The sequence below is a fragment of the Lepisosteus platostomus genome, chromosome 3, assembly GCF_059453375.1.
Source record: "Lepisosteus platostomus isolate fLepPlt1 chromosome 3, fLepPlt1.hap1, whole genome shotgun sequence".
NCBI classification, from domain to species: domain Eukaryota; kingdom Metazoa; phylum Chordata; class Actinopteri; order Semionotiformes; family Lepisosteidae; genus Lepisosteus; species Lepisosteus platostomus.
Genome location: NC_142613.1, coordinates 24,650,436 through 24,676,949, shown reverse-complemented (window position 1 = coordinate 24,676,949; position 26,514 = coordinate 24,650,436). Strand labels below are relative to the sequence as shown.

General features: G+C 35.7%; 1 protein-coding gene across 2 annotated transcripts in view; it reads left to right on the top strand.

Moving 5' to 3' along the window:
- The window catches only part of igf2r (insulin-like growth factor 2 receptor), a 100,122-nt gene that overhangs the window by 45,589 nt on the left and 28,019 nt on the right, over window positions 1-26,514 (top strand). For both annotated transcript variants that reach the window (XR_015935366.1, XM_088625107.1), the window contains exons 25-39: window positions 331-506; window positions 2,845-2,932; window positions 3,359-3,565; window positions 3,989-4,119; window positions 4,653-4,756; window positions 4,887-5,020; window positions 5,711-5,907; window positions 8,041-8,167; window positions 8,813-8,944; window positions 10,071-10,333; window positions 12,180-12,392; window positions 12,728-12,877; window positions 13,616-13,777; window positions 14,127-14,325; window positions 14,441-14,593. Coding sequence is in view for 1 of the 2 variants with exons in the window: in XM_088625107.1 (XP_088481233.1) it covers window positions 331-506; window positions 2,845-2,932; window positions 3,359-3,565; window positions 3,989-4,119; window positions 4,653-4,756; window positions 4,887-5,020; window positions 5,711-5,907; window positions 8,041-8,167; window positions 8,813-8,944; window positions 10,071-10,333; window positions 12,180-12,392; window positions 12,728-12,877; window positions 13,616-13,777; window positions 14,127-14,325; window positions 14,441-14,593 (2,436 nt within the window). In the remaining variant the exon portion in view is untranslated. The remainder of the gene's footprint in view (window positions 1-330; window positions 507-2,844; window positions 2,933-3,358; window positions 3,566-3,988; window positions 4,120-4,652; window positions 4,757-4,886; window positions 5,021-5,710; window positions 5,908-8,040; window positions 8,168-8,812; window positions 8,945-10,070; window positions 10,334-12,179; window positions 12,393-12,727; window positions 12,878-13,615; window positions 13,778-14,126; window positions 14,326-14,440; window positions 14,594-26,514) is intronic.

Sequence of the window (26,514 nt, the reverse complement as noted above, 5' to 3'; positions counted from 1 at the left end):
TTGTATTACAAAATTCAGCAGATCATATTATATATTCATACAAATTAATAAAATTTGTATTAATAGAAAATTCAACATTTTAAAGGTGTTTGGTTTGGGACAGACAACAGTGACAGCATCCAGTTTGTACTGCAGTTGAATATAAGGAAGATACCAACAGAAGTCATAAAAATTGTTGAAATAATATAAGAGTTACCTACAGTATTACTGAATTTCAGTCAAATTAGAAAAGGTTGCTCTTGACTTTTCCAAAAATGCTGCTTTGTGGTTGCTTGCAGTCTTTGAAATGTGCAGGCCGTTTGCTTTGGTAACAATGTTGTCTGTGTTCAGGAGGTCCCTTGGGTTCCTGTGCCAGTTTCCCTGACCACAGCTTCAACCTGGGCTACATTCAGGCCAGCCCTCAGGCAGCTCCAGACGGCTCCCTCAGCATTGTCTACCTCAATGGAGACAAGTGCGGCCAAAGCCGCTACTCCACACGAATTATCTTTCAGTGTGATGACAGTCCTGTGAGTTGTTTTTTTCAATCTTTAATGTTTGCTTCCATTAAGACAGAATACGAAGAGGTTGAGAAAACATAATACTTGGTAGGAGAAAATAGAGGTTAAGGAGTCAAAATAAACGGTGGCTTCTCTTTTTCTTTATGAATATTCATTATTTACTGTAAATGGCTAATTAGAATACAAATAATATACGGACAATAAGTCTGCTCAAGCTGTATGGTTTAGTTTCAGTGCACATCCAGATCCTGCAGAACTGCTTGTGCAGGTGGGCTTGCTCCATCCTTATACGTAATCTTGTGGTTTTTTATATGTTTGTGTGTGGTCTCATCCTCATTTGAACGATATTGTTAATAGGGGGTTAAGTAAATAGATAGTGGGCAATACAATAATTAGATGTCATTGATATACCTGAGCAATTGGTATAATTTGAGGTACATGAGATCTGGCGTGTGAGTTTTTTATTCTCACAGACAGCTCTGGGGGAAGAGTAATAAATCAGTGGCAAATGTGAATAAACCAATATTTCTTAACAAGACAGTAACACAAAACTTGAATACAAAACAATAGAATGTTACACACATATTCTACAACAAAAGATACACTATTAACAAGGCAGGGTGTCTTGGAGGTAAATATTCTACCATGCCAAAAAGCCCAGAATGCTAACCCTGAAACCTGCAATCTAATGTTTAAACAAGCCAACAAGAGAAATACCCTGCACCCTAAATAAAAAGAATACAACGCAGTGGTAAATATCCCTTTCTAGACTCTGGATGCTTAAAATTGAATGGGAATATATATTCCTATTCTAAAACACATGACCAGCTTGGAGAGAACATTTTTAGCCCCACTGGATTTTGCAATAATGGAGTCCTAAAACTTCAGAATTTCTTGAAAAATAGGATGGCAAGCATTCTTGAACAAGGTTTAAATTATTAGCTACTATTACTTTTAGCTAGAATTAGGTCTCCAAGACTAATCAGAACAAGGTCCTCCGGCCTGGCATACTTCCATTCCTTATTTGTCTATCTTTGTCTCTTTCCCTAATCTCCCTCTCCTGTGACTTTGGATTCTGTCTTTTTGTGTGTTAAATGTTTATTCTACATTATGATTCACCAGAATTAATTCGCCAGAAGATTCCCTTTGATCATTTGTGTTTACCATCCTGTATGCTCAGTAAACAGTTCAGCTGCTACTCATTGTTTCAAAATTTTACAACACTTCTTCAGTTGTAACAATATTAGCTTATTACAATATTGTAACATTCAGCTTTATTTTTGCTCAGAAATATAGAGAGTTGATATCAGCAAAGGGAAGATGAACAGCACACATTTATTTCAAGACAGCACTGTGTTGTAAATGCCGGGTTGCTAGAGTGCCTTGAAATGGATCTCTATCCAAAATTTGTTTCAAAACATTTGAGTCCTGCTTCTAAACCAGCCCCTGTAAGAACTGCAGCTTTAGGAGGTCTGACAAAAAATCAGAAAATCAACAGAGCAGAGTATCCAAAAGTGAACTTTGTGTTTAGTCTTTAGGCTTTCGTTTTGAGTATTTCGTTTGATGTTTTTTATTTAAAATTGTTGCAGTTGCGATCAATCACCATACAAAGAACTGGAGGAGAGAACATCTGCATTTCTAACTTAACGTGCCTAAATCTTTGATAAATGATGAACCCATTTTTCTTTTCAGTAAAACAGTATCAGTTGTTAAAGCAAATTTTCCGTTTCTTAGGACATTAATACCAAGAGTAGCTTCGATAGATTGATGACAAATCCAGTGGCAAATCCTGGCACTTCTTATATTCTTTTGACCACCCTGTGAATGGCTTCCAGTATTTAACCATACATAGGTAACAGTGTAAACAAGGTTGCATTTGCCTGAGGTGAATAGGTGGTGAAAATTTTTAAAACAATTGCTTTTTGCCTCTGTTTGATTCCAATAGTAGTCAGAATGTGCTATGTAGAAATTGGTACCTCTAGTAAAAAATTAGATTAAGAAACTGAACTGCACTTTTAAAAACTCGAGGAATAGCACCTATTTGGATTATAACTGCAAAGACTTGCATATCAGATTTGATTTGTTTTAAATTTAAAGTCAATAAAATGTGTTCTCTGCACAAAGCTGAGTTTGATTTAGAGTACACAGACCATTTTAATCATTAGTTGTGAATTCTTCAGCTACTATTTTGCACTTCCTATCAAGAGTGAATTATTTTTCTGTATCTTTTCATTGAGGGTGGGTCAAGTGGCTTAACAACCATCACACTTCTCTACTAGCCTCAAATCTATCTTGTCCATTTTGGATTTCAAAAGGTCTGATGTAATTATTCTTTGTTGCTCTTCAGGGTTCCCCTGTATTTGACCGCCTCAATGGCTGTGAGTATGTGTTCATTTGGAGAACCTCTGAGGCATGTCCAATCCACAGGGCTCAAGGTAAAATAGGAGTATGGTGGGGTTGTTTAGCCTTCCTGACTGCCCTTTTATTTGAAAGATATACGTATTTTCCTTTCTCTGGCATTTTTAAAAAGTACACATTTAAGGAAACCACATGGCATCTTTAGTTTGGATTTGTTATCAAAGCAGTATAACTAAAATCCCCAAATTCTATCCACATCTACAGAATGTGGTGAAATTGTCTGTCCATGTCTATACAAAGTTTATAAACTTTTTAAACACAATTCTTTGTTCTATAGCTGTTTAGTCTGTTTTGGAATTTAATAATGGGTAAAAGAAATTACCAGAATCAATGTTTCATTCATGTTTAGTTGTTTTGCAAAGAATTAGTGGTTTCTGTGCATTATGTGTGTTGTTTTATTGTCATAAATTGGGCATCATATATATATATTATATTTAACACAGGTGATCATTGCAGAGTAAGGGACCCAAGGAGTGGCTACATGTTTGACTTTACAAAGCTTTCAGGGAAAGATTATGAAGTAAAGTCTGGGCAGTATAATTATCGATTTTCAGTGTGTAGCCCCCTGCATACCAAAAAATGCAAAAACAGTGAGTCTGCATCATCTTGCCAGGAAGACACTGCGCAACAGGATGTTCCAAGGATTGCAGGTAGTTTTGAAACTTTTCGTATGTCTTGGGAACAATATTTCATTTACATGATGGAATTAAGTATACCTACCCTGTCAATAGGTGCACTTAACATTTAAAGGAACACATAAAGGTTAATTCACACCTAATCTTTCCTTTATTTTCTTCTACTGTATATTCTCTTCATCTTACACTCTCTCATATGTGAAGAAGGCTCAATGTTCAAAACATTGTTTCTCCCTTGTATTTTTCAGCATGGAATTAACCTGTATTTATTTATTCACAGCCAGTGCATGCTATCACAGCTCACCACTTGAATGTATTTAATAATTATTTGACTTTACATTTGGGTTTTCTGTTTCTTAGCAAGCTACCACTTATACCAGTTTTGCTTACTAGTTTCTACTACAAAGAAAGTGTTCCTTTGACTGTGCTGTTTTCTAGGATTGGCAACACAAAACCTTACCTATGAAGATGGGCTAATAATGATTAATTACACCAACGGGGAAAAGTGTCACAAAATCTATGAACGGTCCACAGCCATAGTGTTCATCTGTGACCACAGCAAGAACTATGTGAGTTCATTGTGAGAAACACACATTTAGGGTGTTTATGCAGGCCTTAATGCAGACTGTAGTGTTTGAAATATGTACTGTAAATGAATCTTGCAGATGGGCTTGTGTTCAAATGAGAACATATATTCCTAGAAGGATCTTATCTGTTAAGTGAGTTTCCTGTTAGTATGGACCCTCTGTATGTGAAATTCTTGCATTTTCAGAAATGATTTTGTTCCATTACTCTACAGGTTACCAGTATTTGCTTTATAAAACTAATACTTTACTATTTTTCCATGCTTCTAGGTACTAGGGCCTAAAACGCTGAAAAGATTTGAAGAATATTTAACAAACAAAATATGTATTAACAAATCAAAATACAAAATGTCCAGAAGTGTATTGTTTACTCTCTGTATGTTGGACAGACTTTTTGACTCATTTCAATTTAATTTGTGTAATTAGGTTTTGTGGCTGGCAGCTCCATCTGCTACTAAGACACTGCATTTGTAACATTTCTTGGCTGTGCAGCTTACAGGGTATCATTTTCATTCTAGGGAACACCCGTGTTTCTGAAGGAGACCCTAGATTGCACCTACATGTTTGAGTGGCACACAGAACTTGCCTGCCTTCCATTTAAAACAATTGAGTGCTCATTCAAGTAAGGGAGGGAATCTTTTACCATGTTTTCTTCATGTACTGTACCTCACTTTTTGGGAAAACCATTGTCCAGCAGATGTTTTTGAAATTTTGAAATTCTTTAAAATAATTGACCTGTTTATTTCTGACAGAGATGGAAATGGAAACTCCTATGATCTTTCACCTTTGTCACTGCACAATACCAATTGGGTTGTTGAACCAATGACTGGCAGCACACAGAAGCGCTATTACATCAATGTCTGCAAGTCTCTTGTGCAGCAAAATGGTAAGAGTATTCAATTTGTATGTGTTACTATGCAAAAATACTCCCTTCTAGATAAGTAAGAGGAAGCTCTTACAGTGTTAAGGGAAATAGGTATGTATAAAATGAAAGCAAAGGACATGAATGGAAATTTGCTAAAAGTTCTCTACTCTTCCCAGGAATAGGTGTAAATCAGAGAATTGTGCATTGAATGCTGAATATATTTAGATATTGTTGTGGAAGTTTATAGGATGGGATCTTTCGAAAGGATGCTGAGGTAGATCCGTTTTAGAGTCATTTGTAAAGAATCTTGCCAGAAAGAAAAACAAATTCTTTCTACTTTCAGAAGGGAATTTAAAATGAAGGATTGTGTATTTAAAATGATTTTTTGCTTTTGATATTGAAGTGTTTTTTTAAGTTAAGCTAAAATGTATTTTCACATTTGGAAAAAGTGAAGCAAATTCTGCATTTGGGGAACAGTTTTGAAGTTTGTCTTGTTCGTGTTTAGAAAAATTGCAGGCTATGATATGCTGAACCACTACTCCCCATAATTGTTCCTTATGCTCTTGTGTGACTATGTGAATATGATGAATTATGAGCAAAACCCATTAATATTAATTTTTTTCTGTTTCACAGGATTAGAAGTATAGTATATTTTTATGCACTATGATAACTTGCTTTAAGACAAATCATGATAATTAAATGTTTTTTTAGGGTCCTGGGAGTGTCCCTCCAGTGCAGCATCCTGTATGAAGAATGGTTCTCAGTATGTCAGTCTTGGTGAGGTAGGATCAGGACTTCAGTGGGAGAACAATGTCCTATTCCTGCAGTATATCAACGGAGAGAAGTGTCCAGATGGGAAGCGGAACAGGATGACCATTATACGTTTCAAATGTGATGAAGATAAAGTGGTGAGTGATCTGACCCTTGTACACACATCTGTCATTTGTGTTAAATCACAGGATATGATTTAATGTACTGTAACACATTGATATATGACCTCCAGATGCTCTTTCAAAATTGATACATATTAAATTCATTAGGTTAAGTGAATTTAGAAATTTGCTGACCATATAAGGACGAAGTATTTTCTGGACATAAATATAAATAGGTCTTTAAGTACTGTTTTCATTTTCTGCTTTATTCTATCATATTATTTGGCTAATGAAAAATGTAAAAAATATATTGTCAAAATCAAACATCTTAATATCAGTGTACATTCCTCAATGTTTATTCATTCCTGACATCCTGATGACCTTACCTTCTCACTATGTCTTACCAACTGAACTGACATCTGCTAACTTGAACTGCTTGAACTGTGATGTTGGTCGTCCTGTCCCTGAGCCAAAATCTTGCTCAATTTTCACTTAGCTGTAAGGGAATGATCTATGACGAATTGTTGAAACCACTGTTTAAATTTATAGGCTACTTGTACACTCTTAAAAAGCATTTAGGACTCATTGTAAATATTTCTTACATTTATTGGTAGAAATACATTTTGTGGAAATAAATACATTTCTCAGAAAAAAATGTCTTACATTTATTTCTTACACCATTGGTGGTGGTGGAGGGGAGTCCCCGTTACCTGTAAAGCACTTTGAGTGGAGTGTCCAGAAAAGCTCTATATAAGTGTAAGCAATTATTATTATTATTATTATTATTATTGTTATTGTTATTATTATTATTATTATTATTATTGGGAAATGTATGACAATATAGAATTTTAGGTACAGCCTCTAATGGGGTGGCAGCTGTCAACCAAAGCCTATCCTCTGATTACGTTAATACCTATGGTCTTTAAGATTTGCTTTTTCTGGAGATTGCTTAGGTCTCTTCTAAAATGTCACTACCTGAAATGTTCTTAAATTGGTCCATTAGTGGTTTGGTTTGTGACCTCTATTGGTTGCATAGAATTGAAGGACTTAAGCACACAAACTGCCTGTTATAAAGGTCCTGCAGCAAATATGTTGTGATCTGATTAAAGCCATTACTACAAACAGTGGAGAATTATAAATCTGGGGTGGAGGCTTGCTGACGTCTGGTAGAAAAAACCTTCCCAACCTGACTTGGTCCATAACCTTTTTTTCTCAGGTATACAGTTCTACCTGTAACATCAAACTAGCTTGACTCCATGAAGAGTTAATTAGACTACCTGTGTCCTTCATGTTTTATAAGCAGAGATTGAACACAGCCACAGCAGATCTCATTCTCACTGGTGCAAATTTCTGCACATTTTCTCTCTCTGTCAGGTCTTTAAACTGTGTAGTAACAGTTTAAAGACCAGACAGAGACAATGACAGACGGAATAGATACACAATTACTGTTACAAGATTGTTACGTACTGAGTGCCCCAGATCTCCATGGTCTGGATTGGACAACCTCTCCTCTAGTAAATTTTGTTTAAACATAACCCCTTGTGGTAAAAACAAAACAATTTAAAACAAATGGAAAACCGCCTAAAGAAAGGTACAAGATTGTATTACCAATTACCTTTTTGATTAAGAAAATTAAATATTTACAGCTAAGTCTGTGTTGACCTTTGTTTAACAGTTTAAATAAATTTAAGAACCTCTTACTTATTTCTCTAATCTGTTAATGCATCATCTAACATCTGGATTTTAAAAGAAACATATCACTTTTAATTTCCAATGGGCATTTACTTTAGGTAATTCTTCAGCATAGTACCATATGAAAATATGGTTAAAAGAAATTTGGAAAACAAAGTGGAAGATAGTGTTCTAAAAATATTTTACTAACCTTCTAGTTCAAAGTCCCAGATGCAAACCTAACAGGATTCTGATTGAAGGTGTATTGAAATTAAACTGAGTTTCACACCCTTGCACTGTACGGTATTTAAGACTGAAATCCTTTTTTCCCCACTGCAGCATATGAGAATAAGCAAGTTGTAATTATCCATAGAAAAGAACATAAATCCATTAAGGAGAGCAAATAGTTTGTGATTGGTTTGAATGTTAAATATCCTTATATTTGATTATTTTTTTGTGAATGCTGACTGCATGTTCATGTTATGTTCTCTGCTGCAGGATTCAAAGCCAACACTGATCACAGCAATAGAAGATTGTGTTTATACTTTCATGTGGTTCACAGCAACAGCCTGTCCCCTGAAGAGCAATGTACATAAGGACTGCAAAGTTACAAACCCAGTTACAGGTTAGGAGTGTATTTGCAAGTGACATTTATTGCTAATTTTAATCAGGGAAGTGTATTCCTTGCATGGATGCTTAAACCAACAACAGTTTTATTCTGTTTTAGAATCTGTGCATTAATCATGCCCTAAAAGAAACTTGAACTTTGCAGGCATCATATTAGAAAGCTGCAAGTGCTTTGTTCAATGGGAAAGATAGTTTTAAAAAAGGTTAAATAATCCATTCCAGGTTGTAAACTGGAATGGAGTATTAAATTAACATCAGGTTAGGCATATTGCTGCCGCCAGAATTTACCTTGGACATAAAGAAGTGTTCCATGTTGTATAAATAACAATCATCCTTTTATATATTTCATTTTATCAGGAGCCAAAATATGACAATTTAAATATATGAAGCCCCTATGACTGGGATTCTCTGGGCTCTTTAAGAATCAGGATGGAATTAGACCAATTACATCATTTAATTGCTATTATTTGAATAGCAAATAATGTAGTGTCAATGCAATTGGTGTTAAAATTAACACTGTACGTGCATCAGGTTAAATACTTTGTATTAGACCCATGGTCTGTTTCTTTAAGTACTCCAAAAGTACTTTTTTATGCATAATGAAAACACAGTGAATGAAGTCTGTTGAATGTTCTTCCCTAAGGGTATCTCTTTGATCTGAATGTGCTAAACATAAAGGGAGGGTACACAGTGTATGACAGCACAAACAAGAAAAAACTAATCCGGTTGAACGTCTGTGGTGGAGTTGCAGATTCAGGATGTGGACCAGATGCTGGTGAGTTTATCTGAGTTGCAACATTTTTGTCAGTTTTCTTTAGTGCTAGCATAAACTAGATCCCTATGAAATGTTGCAGTACCCTTTCACATGTTTTATGGAAAACGGTTATATGCACTGCGAAGCATACAAGCGGCACCTTTTTTAAAAAAAAAGTTTAAAATGAAACTAGCTCAGGTAGGAAGAAAGAATAAATATGTTCTGTAACTAACTTCCAACTTTCTAACTTGGGCACAAATCTGTTGTCTACAAAAGGAGAGGGTAATACATGGAAAAACTGTCTGTTTCTGATTAAACTTGTCAGGTGACAGAATCTTATGTCTTTCACATCCCACTGCACTGAATTTCAGACTTCACATCAATAAAAGTAGTATTGTTTTGAAGAGATGTATCATGCAAATGCAATTTTAGTTTTTTGTTGTTTTTCTAGATTATCAATACTTTTTCATCATTTAGCTGATCATACTCTTACAATCCTGGGTTCTGCTAGCTCCCAAAAGATTGATACATGGATTGATTTTTTTTTGGAATAACACTTCCTTGCTTTTACTGCCATAATAGAATTGTGAATGTAGATTCATGCAATACAGAAAAGTCTTATTATTTTCCATTTGCTCATGGAAATAATATCCATCCATATTATACCTGCTTTATGCAATAAGGGTCAAATGGGGAGCCTATGCCTATCTTAGCAAGCAATGGGAGCAAGGCAGGGTACACTATGGATGGGAGGCCAGTCCATCGCAGAGCACACAGATACAAGCATGCACACATTCACCAGGGCCAATTTTTCCCAGAAGCCAGTTAACCTACAAGTGTGTTTTTGGACTGTCGGAGGAAACTGGAGCATCCAAAGGAAACTTATACAAATATGGAGAAACTCTACAAACTTCATGCAGATAGCACTTCAGGTCCAGAATTTAACCCAGAGCCCCAGTGCCGCATGGTGGCAATGCTAACCACCACGCCAACATGCTTCCCCATAAAAATAATAGTCACAGAAAATCTGGAGATGGAGAACATTGATAGGAAGAAGAAAATATTTTGCTTTTAATAAATAGGCCTTAAAAAAGTCATTACAAAAAAGATTCATTATTAAAATAATGTCTGTTTTATTGGTTTGCAGGGGTATGTATAAAAGATACCAAGACAGCTGTTAATGCTGGTTTAGTTTCCAAGACGTTGACTTACTTGGATCAAGTTGTGCAGCTTACTTATGAGAATGGAGACCTGTGCCCTGGCAGTAGTTCTCTGAGACACAAGAGTATCTTCAGTTTTGTTTGCAAGTCCGAGGCCAGCTCAGCAGATGGACCTGTGCTGGTGGCTACAGACAAGGAAAAGTGCACTCACTTCTTCTCCTGGCACACACCACTCATTTGTGAACAGCAGGTACTATACCAACTTCCTGTTTACCATTTGTTTGACAATCATGTTTGACAATCATGATCATTAAAATTAAAAAACCTTTAAGGATAATGTTTCAGAAGTATTTTATTTCTAAATAATCACTAATGTTTGTCCTTAAAGAGGATGAACTCATCATCTCACATTACATAATTCACGTTCTGCATTTTTGTGGTTTACTGAATTTTAATGATGATTTACTGTTTTTCAGAGACATTTCTCTTCTTTGCACCATTTCACATTTTAATTCCTACTGTAATGTAATCCACTAATTTTGTGTTAGGAGAAAACAATAAGATCCTGTGTGAAATGACAACTGACTTTAAAGAATGAAAGTTTTGTTCAATGTATTTATACTCCCTAGTCAATGTTAATTTCAATTAATTTTTATCTTTCACTGTATTTTAATCTAGTCTATGCTCATGCAAAGGATTGTTTCTTTCATCCACATCTGTCTGATTAAATAAAGATCACCTCAAAGGTCTGAAACGTATAACTCAGTTATAAAAGAACAACATCTTTCTTCTTTTATAGAGCTGAAATAACTTTCTGAGCTTGGAGAGAATATTGTCAGTTTATTTATAAACTCTTCTTTAGCATCTAGTCTCAAAATACCAAGTAGTAAGTATAGAGACTTTCTACATCAATTATTTCCCATTGATAAAAAGTTAGGGATGAATGATACTGTCTGAATATGATGGTAAGTTTGGCCATTCTCCTAAATGGAACTTAATTCAGTATTATCTACAGATGTATCACAAAGAGTAAGCCCTCTGCTTTAATTTTATATGTAACTAATTAAAGATGGTAACAGGCTGTTAGATACTGTTATGTAACTAGTTTCGTTTTTCTCAGACATGGTTATACTGTACATGACTTTCTGCAGTGATTGGACTTTCAGACTTTCTGTTCATTTAGAAGCATTCATTTTAAATTTTCTGTTTCATTTGCATCTGATTTGAGTTAATAAGTGATGTATAATGTCTAGAATTATGTGCAGTTTTATATTTCTTCTGGTTAATGTTCATGTTTAAAATCAAGTTACACTTTATCAAGTAGTGAAAGCTAAACCAGAAGCACAAGAAAACATGTTACCTAACCTGAATGCATATCATTATTCATCGCCTTATAATATTAATTAATTATATTAATTATGGTGTTACTTACTTAATTACTGTCTCTGTACATATTGCAGTTTTTGGAAAAAAAACACTTTAATGACAAATCTGAAATAATATTTTATGTAGATGCACTATTCAAAAAGGACACAAAGGTTTTGTGACTGTGCGCCTAGAGATACTGTAAATAGTTTTCTTTATTATTCTAATTTTCTGGATAAAATGTAAAGGTCATAGTGAGAATAACTAAAGATTTTTGAGGTATACTACAAAAATCTTTTTAAACACCTATGAGAATGTTGAAGCAGATAACTGTCTTGAAAAAGCTGTTACTCTCTCTGTTGTAACCACTTTCACAGTCCATTTCTACAAGGACAAATTTGTGAAATGTGCACGAGCTTCCTTAGCAAGTTGACACTCGCTGTCTTTAGATTCTGTATTAAGATTTGTTTTATACCCTAGATAATAGCAGAATATTAGTGACCCTGTTAGAATAAATGTAACACTTTTCTGGCACATAATAAGTATTAATTGTGACTGCAAAGGAACACGTAAAGGTTTATTCCATGCTGAAAACATGACTACCGTTGTTAATTGTGACTGCATGTTCATAATAGTGCCTAAGCTTTTATTTAAAAAAACAGTATAAAAGCACTTTAAGTTTTTTTTTTATTTTAGATATTTATTTCATATTGAAGTGTCTGTAATTTCAGGTGAGCTGTTCAGTTAAAAATGGGAGCTCCATCATTGACCTAACTCCACTGATCCACAAAACGGGTTATTACTCTGCAACTGATGCTGAGCTGGGAAGGGACAACTCTCCAGACTTTTATATCAACATTTGTCAGCCATTGAACCCCATTCCTGGAGTTACCTGCCCACCTGGAGCAGCCGTGTGCTTAGACCCAGTTGATGGGCTTCCCATAGTAAGTATAAAGTCCTAGATTTCTTCCCTATGCATAGTGATAAATTTAATAAGAATGAACTGTGGTTTGGCAGACAGTTATTGACACAACATCTACAGGTAAATGACATTCATGCATTTTCCACTTAGAAATGGCTCACGCTGATGTCGTTACTTTAAAACGTTGTAAAATGAACCTGCTTCTAACCCTTGACACTTTTTGCAAGAACAGTCTATATCTGATGATGGATGCGGGCCTTGAACCAATTTGTGACGTGATGCAGATTTTCCAAATCAACAAAGCATTAAATCATAGATATCATTGTAAGTTGAGTCCCTTTTTCCCCCCCTTTGCAGGACATTGGACGAATCACGGGACCTCCGCAGATAAATGAAGCCATTAATGAAGTGTATATATCCTTCAACAGCAACACTGTGTGTCTCTCTGACAAGAGCAAGAATTATACTTCACTCATTTTGTTCAGCTGCCAAAGAGGAACTGATCTGGTAAGCCCTTTTTTGGTTTATTTGCTATGAAGACAAATAAAACAGATGTCTCACATCAATATCTAATGGTAAATTAGGCATAAAGGAGGGTAATCAATTAAATCTTGTCAACAAACAAATTAACCAGTCTTTCACAATGTAAACTTGCTGTAATTTTCTCTGTAAGACCCATGTCTTTAAATTAATACAACCACATGTGGTTCATATCAGTCTCTAACCATCCTAGTAGAAAATAATTATTTTTCTGTAGTTAGACACCAACAATAGACATGATGCCTGGAGACTGATAGCAATGTGGATCCATCACTGAGCAAGGGGCTGTCAAGAATTCAATGGGACTGTTACATTAGCCAAATCAGACAGCACATTGGTTGTGTATACCCAAAAGCAGCCTATACAGGGCACACCCAAAACAGTTCCCTCTCAACCCCCTAACAGTTTCCATCTAGAACTGCCAACATACTGTTGCATTAATTTAAATTTGCTAAACTTTTAGAGGAAGAAATCCTGCTCTGTCTTTTGCCGTCTTCGATATTGATGCTTTTATGTTGTGTATGTGTTTTTTTATTAATAAGTACATCCATCCATTATCAGAAAGGTACTTATTCCTGAAACCTAAAATCTAGCCTCAGTGCATAGCATTTAAGGCAGGACAACACAGAGCAGCATTTCACTCTTTAGTGTGAAGAAAGTTTGAAGATAACCATTTTGAAATATTCTGTTATATTGATTTTACAGGGCTCTCCTCAGATGATAAGGAAGTCACCTTGCAGTTATGTGTTTGAATGGGCCACACCAGTGGTATGCTCAGATTCTGTCAGTACGTCAGGTTGTGCCTTAAAAGATGACCAACTACAGTTTACCTTTAGTCTGTCCTCTCTGACAGGAGGGAGCTACCAGGTGAGACAGAAGTCTTTACACTTTTTCTTATTCATGTTTCTTTATTTTTCTATGTGGTCTGGTCAGTTAAAATAAAATCTTAATGCAGTAACTTTTAGAAAAGTTGTAACCTGTAGTCCAGAATTACTTATTATCTATCCAATTCTCTCCAGAGCCTCTCCACATTCAAATTACAGGGTAATACACCTTTTTCATATTCAGTATTTCCTGCTTCAGGAAGCAGATGACACAAAGAGGTCCATGTGACAAGCAAAGTGACAGTGTAAAATCTGAGTGTAAAAAGTGTGTTAGTCATTGATAGTGTTTCTATTGTCATTTCTGCGTAATCTCAGTGTCTGGTGTTTTACAGGTACCCTCTGGCTCCAAGTCCTACCAAATTAATGTCTGTGCACCAGTGACAGATGCCAAGTGCAAGGACAGTGCTGTGTGTCTAGTTTCAAACAATGCTGCATACTCTTTTGGGAACTTTAAGGCAATGTCTATGGATTACAGGCATGAAGATCAGGCTATTATAATGAAGTATGGAAGTGGAGACCCATGTCCAACAGGTCAGATTTACCATAGGTTTAACTAAGAAAAGCAAGTATTGGTGTTATTATAGTTTAGTTTTTTCCCAACTTAAGCTAAGCCAAAGTTTTACCTTAGTATTTTTATCTGTTTCAGTGACCACGAAAGGTGAAGTCTGTACCTTCCCTTTTAAATACCATAAGAAGTCTTACAATTCATGTACTACAGATGGGAGGACTAACGGAGATCTTTGGTGTGCAACAACTGATGACTACAATAGAGACCAGAAGTGGGGATTTTGTGCTAATGGTGAGCAGCACCCATTCATTAATGCCATTATTGAGTCATCAGCTATGTTGAGGATTTTACTTTAAAATGTAATTTGTTGGATTTTAAAGTCACTTAATCAAACATGTTTTAAGCTTAAACATACAGATGCAGCCATTCAAAATGGGTGGGGTATTTCGCGGTATACCCCGGTGGGCGTGTCGCAGTATCACGCAGTATCACGGGGTAAATCGCGTCATTTGACGTCATGCCGGAAATTATCCGGCATCACCTTTTAAAACCGTCAGGAGGAGCCAATAAAGCTTAACCTCTCATGTACAGCATTTGAGCTTTTAAATTTAAACTGTGTATTACAGCATGTTAATCATCAGTCATTAAAAAGTTGGTACAGATGCAGCCATTCAAAATGCGCGGGCGATACCGCATTATTTTGCGGTGCGCTTTACGCAGTCTATCGCGAGTTACCGTAAATTCTCTAATAATACCGCAAGTAAAATAATAGTATCCGGAATTTCTGCAAGATGGAGCTAATAAAGCTCAACCTCTCATGTTTGAGCTGTCGCCATCAAAGTCTTTAACGAAGATATTACTAATAGTATTAATAATGAATGACCTTGGACAAGCTGTAAACTCAAAGTATTGCCCTGGTCCACATTCTTTTTTTCATTGACCGTCTTTGTAAAAGTAACACCACAGCATTTCGCAATCACGCATTTGTTTCCAATCATGCAAAGTACAGTAATTTTTGAGAATCGATTCACCATGCCTTTCACATGCTCATAAAAGAGATTGATTTAGGAACATAAACATATTACCGTATGCAAACTGTAATGTATACAGTATGTATATGTATATTTAATGTCTTAATTGTGCCCGTTTAAGTATTGAATATTTATATGGAATTTTACCACTGAAGGGAAATCTTAGTACCTGAGCATAAAAAGAATAGGAGCATACTGTAACGCGCGTGAAGGCCATAAACAATATTAATTTTGGAACTTAAACATACAGTATATGGCTGGTCTCGGTACTTTAAAGAAAACATACACACCAGTATTCCATTTCTCCCTAAACATTTTAAGCATCGTCTTTAACTAACGTGATACCGGAGTCAACAAGCATACTTTTAGAATTTGATTAAAAGGGAATATAATATGGAATCACGTATCTAAAGAAATTAATAACGATATAATTATATTCATGTACCGCAACACAAGAATAGTATATGCTGTACATTGTCTGTTGATAATGTTTCTGTAGTGGTTTTTCAGCACTCTGCATGTGACCTTGCCGGTGGCGCTGTGGGTTAGGTTCCTGACTCCCACGTCACTTGGTCTGTGATCGAATCCCGCTGGAGCCATGAATTTTTTTTAACAAACATTTCTTTGAAAAAATTAAACGTTTCCCTGAGTCAGAGATTAAATAAAACCTCACTCGCACCAAACAAATTTATATTTCTAAATATCACAACATGATCGAATTTAAGTCATTTTAATAACAATGAATAGTCACCTAGGCGTTACAATATAAACATTTATATTGATTTAAATCCCGTTTTGATTTAAATCGCAAACGCGGGTTTAAATATATGTGTTTTTTTATTCACAATCAGACAAATGCAACATAAATTGATATCTTTGTCTTCTAAGTATCTTAATAAACTTTCAGCATAGCTTTCTCCCCGTTTAGATTTATTTTTCTTGGGATCTTAGGATCAAACGTGGAAAGATTAGATTGTAATCGTTTTTATTTTTTAAATACATTTTAGAAAAGTGTAATCTATACTAAAAAGCTGTACACCACCTGCTATAAAGATACATATTGTAATACTTTCGGGTTCGGATAGGACAGACACAAGAACTCAGACTTGCGGAGATAAAGCAAGTTAAAGCCTTGATTTTATATATCACCTTTAAAAGTGGCATCTCAAAGCAAAGTAAATACCCAACACTGATTGTACCCATCTGTCATGCTAATAAAGCACCTTGAATTTAATTGAGGGAGAGAGAGGGGGATGGCGAGCGAGAGAGCCAGGACAGACAGGCAAATAAGATACACTCCACAGACATTCACAACAGCGACATATCATAAAACGTTCGCACATATAGTTAAATTATTACTTGTTTTTCAGGAAGTTAAAAAAACACTTGAATTACTTATCCAGTCTCTCGTGTATTTTCTTTCAAAGTGCAATGAAATACAATATTATTGTTGTTGCTGTTGTTGTTGTTTTTATCCTGTAAAGCGTTTTGAGAAGCCACCTTTAAAGGCGATATATAAAAGCGCTGATTCTTATGGAATGTGTTCCGCCGGGGATTCAACATTTTTTTTATTTTTTTTTTATTGCGTATCTAAGGAAATAGCAGTATAACCTTGTTCATGCACAAACAGTGGCATGTTAAATTATTAATTTGGGTGTCTCCTCTTGCCAGAAAGCTCTAAATTGCATTTTGAGTGCGGTTTTTGACTTTTTTTAAATTGCAACCCGTAAATAAAGATGATACTGTTTAGATTTAGGATTAGGATTATTAGGATTTAGTCTTATATTAGGATTATATACTTTGTGAAAAGTGATAGTCTTTAACCTTTTCTGTGAATTCGCTTGTTATCTAACAAAGCATACTTTTAGAATTTGATTAACAGGGAATATAATATGGAATTGCGTATCTAAACAAATTAATAACGATATAATTATATTCATGTACTGTCTGGCGGAATAAACTGAAGAGGTTAGTTAATGCAACACGGAATTATTAAGAATTATCACCTCTTTTTACAATTTAGAACAAATGAGAACATTCCGCTCAGTGGTCGGTGCATTGTTATCTCAATCACCTGCTAACTCGTTTAACACCACTGGACGACAGGAGAATGTGTATCTGTACAGAATGTGTGTTTCAATCAATACAATAATTGATTAAAATCGCAATCGCGTGATTAATTAAATGCCTTTTTGATTCACAATCTGAAAATGAAAACCGCGGTAAAGCCACCTTGAATTTAAAAAAAAAGTATTTTGGCACGCCTGTAGCATTTTCACGAAACCTCCTAGAGTTGTGAGAACACTTGCTTTGTGTATAAAGTACATTGTGAATGTTTTCACAGCCTTCACTTTGTCGTTTTTATGCCATTGTTTTGACCACGCACGAATATTCCTATGTCGGTATCTTCGTAAGGGAATCAACTTTTAATACTAATTAAATGACCGCGGGCACTTTCCACCCCCTCTACATTCTCAGAGTAGAACAGACTAACCTTCTAATGAAAGAAGGTCCACCCCCCACGGACAGGAAAAGTGCCCACAGGCACTTAAACTTAATATTGTCAGTCACAGTAAACAGTAACATGGTCAGAAGGAGCACGTACAAACGTTTCCGAAATAACCACATGTAAGACTCTGATGCTTAAAATGTTTAGGGAGAAAGTGGAATACTGGTGTGTATTTTTTCTTTGAACTACCAATACCAGCCATATACAGTCTGTAACGTAGGGATTTCTATATGTCTTTATTTAGTGGTTACATTAGTGAGAAAGGCTAAACTTTTAGCTTCAGTAACGTGTACATATCTCCCCTTTTTATAAAACGACATGGTTGAAAACTGTTCCAGAGCCACTGTTGTTTCATCAGTGAAAAGTACATCATGAAATTTAAACTGCAACACTTATCATTCAACCAGAGCTCGAAATATCACAAGGATCTCAAGAGCACAGCAAAGACTGTATTAAAAGTATACTAGTGACAAACTAGTATACTTTAGATCTTTTTTTCTGAACCGGGGAAAACCTGATCATGTTTCTCTATAACAATAATAAAAAACATTATTTTACATATCACCTTTATGTGATATCACCTTAAGGACAGGGTTAATTCCACAATGGACCGCTCAAAGAAATTTAAAATAGTCTTCTTAAGGTGTGAGGGCAGGAGTGGATCGCAGAAGGCATAATCAGCAAATTAAGAAAACAAAGAACAGGACAGGCGAGACGTTTATCCAGAGAGCGAGTGATCAGAAAAAGGAACAGCTGTTACGCCCAGGTTTTACGCTCTCTCTCTGCTGAATGAATAAAAGCATTTTATTAAAAATGCGTTTGCGTTTGTCTGGGTATTTACTTTGTAATCTGTGGTTTACATCTACTGTATTGCTTTGAGATGCCACTTTTACAGGTGATATGTAAAATAAAGTTTTTTATTATTGTTATAGAGAAACATGATCAGATTTTCCCTGGTTCAGAAAAAAGACGATTAAAATCTGTAATCTTTCCACTTGTATGTCATCGGAAAATACAAGAAGTTTCTGCTTTGTGTAAGGATGGTATCAAAAAGTAATCTAAGTGGTGAGAAAGCTGCGCTCCTCAAAGCGCTTTACAGGCTAAAAACAATAACAACAATAGTGTTAGGCTGGGCAAACGATTTTTTTATAGAAATACAAAATGAGATATAATGATGTGTTCCGGCTAAGACATTAACGAGTACAACCCCCCTCTCTGCGGGAGTGCTGGCTGTGACGAATTAAACCAGTTTCACAGGTATTTTCAAAGTAGAAGGGGGCGAGATTTCAAGCGAAAGATACCTCCCCCCTCCAAAACCAAGGAAGTACAGTACTTACTAGTTAAGAAAGCTAGGCTCCTCATGAAATCGCTTTAACATGCTAATGCGTTGGTGTAACAGTCCTGGCATGGCAAGCTTCTAATGTCAACTCGACTCGATTGGAAGACAATGAACATATTCTAGCCCTAAATGAATTAATAGCAAACATGGTTTACATAAAATACATTTTTCCAAGAAAGTTTATAATAATACGATCCATAGTTGAAATCTGAGACTAAATTAAAAGAAAAAGCATTTTCAGAGAGCAATTACGCTGTGTTTATGTAGAATAAGTGATTAGGTTTATGAGCAATCTAATTACGTATTCGTTTAAAACGCTATATCAAATAAAGTTTATTATTAATTTGCTGATAAGAGCGGTGAACATTATTATGCATAAGACAAAGATAACGATCCTGATCAGTTTAGAAATCTGTGTACGCTGTAAGGTTTTTACTTCTTAAACTTTTAAAATACACGTTTCGAATAGAAAGAAATCCTCTTCCTGTATGTATAGCAAACCAGCACGTCTTTTTTCTCCATTAAGAGGGGTGTCAGATGGTGTCAGCCAATCACCATTCTGAAGCCCTACCATAATGTCTGGTATGGGGAGACCCCAGAATTCTGTCCCATAGTTTAGATAGATGATAGATACTTTTATTGATCCTGTGAGGGAAATAAAGTAATTCATTTTCATTTTAGGGAATTATTAAACGCTCGGTTAAAAGCAAAGGAGATTGTCTGTTATAGTGGACATAAAAACAAGAGTTCGCTGGCATTATATCCTAGAAGACACAGACCGGCGCCAGACCGGGAGAATAACCGCAGCGTAAAAGAAAATGCCTGATGAACTAGGGATTGGACAGTTTCCAAGTGCTTGTACAATTGATGGAAATGTTCAAATAAATGTGCAAAAGAAATAAACTAAATAATAATTTATTTCTTTATCATATTGGCTAGCTAATGTCCTCTCTTTGCTAGTTATTGGCTGTTTCTGCGTTGGGTAGCAACGGGTGACTGTTCTCAGGCGGAAGATGTAAACAGCTTAATTTTCGTGTTAAATAATTTTTTTAAATAAAAATTCATCCTATACAGCAATTGCATATTTCGGTACCATTTCATAAAACTTTCATGCTTAAAATGTTTAAGGAGAAATGGAAGACTGGTGTGTATTTTTTCTTAAACTACCAAGACCAGCCATACACAGTACAGTTTACGTACATACAGTAATGTTTATGTTCCTAAATTAATATTGTTTATGACCTTCAGATGCGTTATGCTCCTCTTCTTTTTATGCTCAGCTACTAAAATTTCCCTTTAGTGGTAAAATTCCATATAAATATTCAAAACTAAGCGGATTAAAATGTGCACAGTAAAGACATTAAATGATAAAATCTTTTCACTGCCAACCAATGCACCACGAGTGCCCCTGTCGGTCATTTTGGCCAGCCAATCACTTACCGCGGTGCCCCGCGGTGGCTTGTGGGTAGATTACCCTACCGCAGGTTTGTACCGCGCATTTTGAATGGCTGCATCTGTATATTTTATGAAAGCAAGATTGCTCAGTTGGACAAAAGTACACAACCTACCTTTATCAGAAATATTTATGCACCAAAGCCTTTACCAAAGATATTACTAATAGTATTAATAATGAATGACTTTGGACAAGCTGTAAACTCAAAGTATAATTTCTTTAGCACATTTCTACAAGCACTTGGAATCTGTCCAAGCCCTACTTTGTCAGGCATTTTCTTTTACTGCAACGGACATAAAAACTCCCTTGCTTTTAACAGAGCGTTTCATAATTTCTAACTACGAAAATTATTTAAACTGCGACACTTATCATTCAACCAGAGCTCAAAATATCACAAGGATCCTCAAGAGCACAGCAAAGACTGTATTAAAAGATACTTGTATCAGATACATGAGAATCCAAGCTTTTTTTTCAACGCTTCTTTTCCGTATACCAGATATTATGGAACCACTTTAGAAGGGTGTCAGCCAGTCAGATTCCAGGAATCGGTACTTTAGAGAAAAAATACACACCGGTATTCCATTTCTCCCTAAACATTTTAAGATTTGGGGTTTTTTGACAGAGAGCAAAAAACTCTCTCTCTTGCTTGCCCTCCCCCCCTGTGTATTATCTGTTTTTTTGTGCTGTCCTTTGACAAAACAAGGCTCGCCAGATAATGTGAATCGAAAGCTGTTTTTCTAACTTTTAAAGTGGTGCGATGTGGAAGCAGGAACACATCATTATATCTTACATATGAAAAATACATCATATAGCTCCCAAACAAACCCAAACATGTTTTTAATAAAATGCTTTTATTCACTCGTAATCTGACAATTTCAGGAAGACTTAGGAAGGACTAAGGGAATTGTCATCTGTTGTTGAAGCTCTGTGAGCTCGGTGACTTTGAGACCACTTGTTATCCCAGGTTGTTTGAATCGCCACAATTCAAATAGAGAAAAAAGAGCTGACTGACAAGATTTAAGATGTGGCTGTCAATGTTGGATTAAAAAAAACACGTTGCCCGACGTTATTTGCATTGCTTGAAAAATAATTTTATTTCGAGAGACTGGATAAGTAATTCAAGTGTTTTTTTAACTTCCTGAAAAACAAGTAATAATTTAACTATTTGTGCGAACGTTTTATGATATGTCGCTGTTGTGAATGTCTGTGGAGTGTATCTTATTTGCCTGTCTGTCCTGGCTGTGCTCTCTTGCTCTCCCCCCCCCCCCCCCCCTCAATCTCTCAATTCAATTCAAGGTGCTTTATTAGCATGACAGATGGGTACAATCAGTGTTGGGTATTTACTTTACTTTGAGATGCCACTTTTAAAGGTGATATATAAAATCAAGGCAAACTTGCTTTAACTCCGCAAGTCTGAGTTCTTGTGTCTGTCCTATCCGAACCCGAAAGTATTACAATATGTATCTTTATAGCAGGTGGTGTACAGCTTTTTAGTATAGATTACACTTTTCTAAAATGTATTTAAAAAATAAAAACGATTACAATCTAATCTTTCCACTTTTGATCCTAAGATCCCAAGAAAAATACATCTAAATGGGGAGAAAGCTATGCTGAAAGTTTATTAAGATACTTAGAAGACAAAGATATCAATTTATGTTGCATTTGTCTGATTGTGAATCAAAAAACATATATTTAAACCCGCATTTGCGATTTAAATCAAAACGCGATTTAAATCAATATAAATGTTAATATTGTAACGCATAGGTGACTATTCATTGTTTTTAAAATGACTTAAATTCGATCATGTTGTGATATTTAGAAATATAAATTTGTTTGGTGTGAATGAGGTTTTATTTAATCTCTGACCCAGGGAAAAGTTTTATTTTTTCAAAGAAATGTTTGTTTAAAAAAAAAAGTCATGGCTTCAGCTGGATTTGAACTCTCACCATGTGACGTGGGAGTCAGGAACCTAACCCACAGCGCCACCGGCAAGGTCACACGCAGAGTGCTGAAAAAGCACTACAGAAACATTATCAACAGTGAATGTACAGTGTGTACTATTCTTGTGTTGCGGTACATGAATAGAATTATATCATTATTAATTTCTTTAGATACACGATTCCATATTATATTCCCTTTTAATCAAATTCTAAAAGTATGCTTGTTGACTCCGGTATCACGTTGGTTAAAGACTTCGATGCTTAAAATGTTTAGGGAGAAATGGAATACTGGTGTGTATTTTTTATTTAAAGTACCGAGACCAGTCATATACTGTATGTTTATGTTCCAAAATTAATATTGTTTATGGCCTTCACTAGCGTTACAGTATGCACCTATTCTTTTTATGCTCAGCTACTAAGATTTCCCTTCAGTGGTAAAATTCCATATAAATATTCAGTACTAAAACGGGTACTGTAAATCTTTCTACGACCGAGCAACGGACCACAAGTGCCCCTGTCGGTCAACCAATCACGTACGCGGTATTTTGCGTCATCGCGCGTCACGATTCGCGAGGCCGTAGCCAATTACCTCCGGTACGTGTCTGTACCGCGCACTTTGAATGGCTGCATCTGTAGTAACAGTGCATGTTGTTTAACATAAGAAATGTTACAAGCTAGAAGCGGACATTATGTTCATTTAGCAGTTAGTAGCTAATTGATTTTAGGATCTCATCCAGCAGTTTCTTGAAAGAAGTCAAGACATTGCTTGTCAGTGTAGGACATTCCCTCGTTATATACAGTATATGGTTGCTCTTTTCTGCGGTTGAACTGAAATATATATTCTATAAAATGTGATGAGAAAAATTGCACACATTCTAAATGGGGCCTTATTAGTATGTTATACATTTTTAACATAACATTCCTTGATTTAAATTCTGCACTTAGGTATTAATTCTGCACTTAGGTGTTTTTCTTTTAAATTTTTTCCCACATTTAAAAATGTTTATGATATGTTATCATAAACACCTTAAAAGATATATTATATAGTGGGTATAGAAAGTCACCACCCTCTTTCAAAATGTGTACCTTTTGTTGTATGACACTCTGAAAATAAATACAAATTAAATTAGGCTTGCTCCATTTTTATTTACACACAGTAACCCATATTACCCAAGGAAAATCAAATTAAAAAACATTATGAAAATTAATGTTACAGTAAAATGCTTTATTTGGATAAGTGAACAACCCCCTTACAATTGCATTTGTAAACTTGCTCAGGTACAGTATAATCAGTTACCTTACAGATCCACCAACAAACTAATTGGCTCCCAATCAGTTGTGGTGATTTTGATTAGTTCAGAATAAAACCAGCTGTTTCTAGAGGATTCCACTGCTTGGAAGTGCATTTCTAAGCAAAGAATCCACTATGGGCCGAAAAGTGCTTTCAAAAGAACTTCGAGATAAAGTTGTGGAAAGGCACAAGTCAGGAGATTGGGTATAAAAAGACTTCAAAGGCGTTAAGTATCCCATGGACCATAGTCAAGACCATTGTTAAGAAGTGGAAGGCGTTTGGCACCACCCAGACCTTGCCTAGATCAGGCCGTCCCTCCAAACTGGATGACCGAGCAAGAAGGAGACTTATCAGAGAGGCTACCAAGAGACTGATGGCAACTTTTAATGAGCTACAGGCCTTTATGGCCTTAAAGACTGATCATTGTGTGCATGTGACAATAATATCACAAGCACTCCACAAATCTGGCAAATAAGAATCGGAATCACTTTTATTCTACAGTATGTGTCGTGTACAGGAATTTTCCTCGCTACATTTGGAACCTGCTCAGCACAAAAAAACACACAGGTGCAAAAGGAGCATTAACATTACTGACATAATTCCATTGAACAACAAACAAAAGATGTGGAGACACAAAAACAATATGTGCTCACAGTACAGTATAGATGTGTAGAAAATGTAGACATTACAGTGTATATAAGACACAGGTATAGTAATATGCAACTATGTAAACATGTTGGGAAATTGGGAAAACGCACCAGTTCTTAAGTGAAAAAATGAACTAAGTTGGCAATAATACTAATTCAAAGTTTTTCAGCTGAAATGGGGAGTTGTTTGGGGGAGGAGACTGGATAAGCAGAAATATAACATTGGGAAAGAAACTGTTCAAGTGTCTGTTTTGGGATTGATTGCCTTGAAGCGTTTTCTGGAGGCTTTAGAAATAATTGATGTCCTGGGTGGGAGGGATCTGCAGCAATCTTGGTGGCCCGATTCACTGCTCTAGATTTGTAAAGCACAGCGAGGGATGGAAGGTTACAGCCAAACACTTACATATATACAGATGCAGCCATTCAAAATGGGTGAGGTATTTCGCGGCATACCCCGGTGGGCGTGTCACAGTATCACGCAGTATCACGCGGTATCACGTGTGTCACGTGTGTCACGTGACTAACTATCCGGCGTCGCCTTGTAAAACCGCCAGGGGGAGCTTAACCTCTCATGTACAGCATTTGAGCCTTTAATTTGGAACTGTGTATTACAGCATGTTAATCATCAGTCATTAAAATGTTGGTATATATTATGAAAGCAAGATTGCTCAGTTGGACAGAAGTACACAACCTACCTTTATCAGAAATATTTATGCATCAAAGCCTTTACTGAAGATATTACTAATAGTATTAATAATGGATGACTTTGGACAAGCTGTATACTCAAAGTATAATTTCTTTAGCACATTTGTACAAGCACTTGGAATCTGTCCAAGCCATACTTTGTCAGGCATTTTGTTTTACTTCAACGGGGCATAAAAACTTCCTTGCTTTTAACAGGGCGTTTCATAATTTCTAGCTACGAAAATGATTTAAAATGCGACACCTATCATTCAACTAGAGCTTAAAATATCACAAGGAAAAATACACACCGGTATTCCATTTCTCCCTAAACATTGTAAGCTTCGAAGTCTTTAACTAACGTGAAACCGGAGTCAACAAGCATACTTTTAGAATTTGATTAAAAGGGAATATAATATGGAATCGCATATCTCAATAATTTAATAACGGTATGATTATATCCGTGTACTGCGGCAGAGCTATGTAGGGCTGTTTCGCCTGCCTGATCATGTGAGCTCCCTTGTAGCCTACTGGTCTAGGTGCGTGACCACCAGCTGGTAGGTTGGGTGTTCGAATCCAGCTGGTACTGGACTTTTCATTTTCATTTTTATTTATTTATTTTTTAATCGCGTAACATAAACATATTACCGTATGCAAACTGTACTGTATACAGTATGTATATGTATATTTAATGTCTTAACTGTGCCCGTTTAATTGAATTTAAAAAACATATTTAACACGAACATTAAGCTGCTTACATCTTCCGCCTGAGAACAGTCACCCGTTGCTACCCAACGCAGAATGGTGATTGGCTGACACCATCTGACACCCCTCTGATTGGAGAAAAAAGACGTGCTGGTGTGCTATACCAGGAAGAGGATTTCTTTCCATTCAAAACGTGTATTTTAAAAGTTTAAGAAGTAAAAACCTTACAGCGTACACAGATTTCTAAACTGATCAGGATCGTTATCTTTGTCTTATGCATAATAATGTTCACCGCTCTGTCCAGCAAATTAATAATAAACTTTATTTTATATAGCGTTTTAAACGAATAAGAAATTAGATTGCTCATAAACCTAATCACTTGCTTTTTCTTTTTATTTAGGCTCAGATTTCAACTATAGATCGTATTATTAATAACCATAATAACAACCAACCAACAAAAACAACCATATAAACATAATGGTGGTGCTGGACCTTCCAGTTTTATTTATTTATTTTTTAATCGCGTAACATAAACATATTACCGTATGCAAACTGTACTGTATACAATCTTAACTGTGCCCGTTTAAGTATTGAATATTCATATCTAATTTTACCA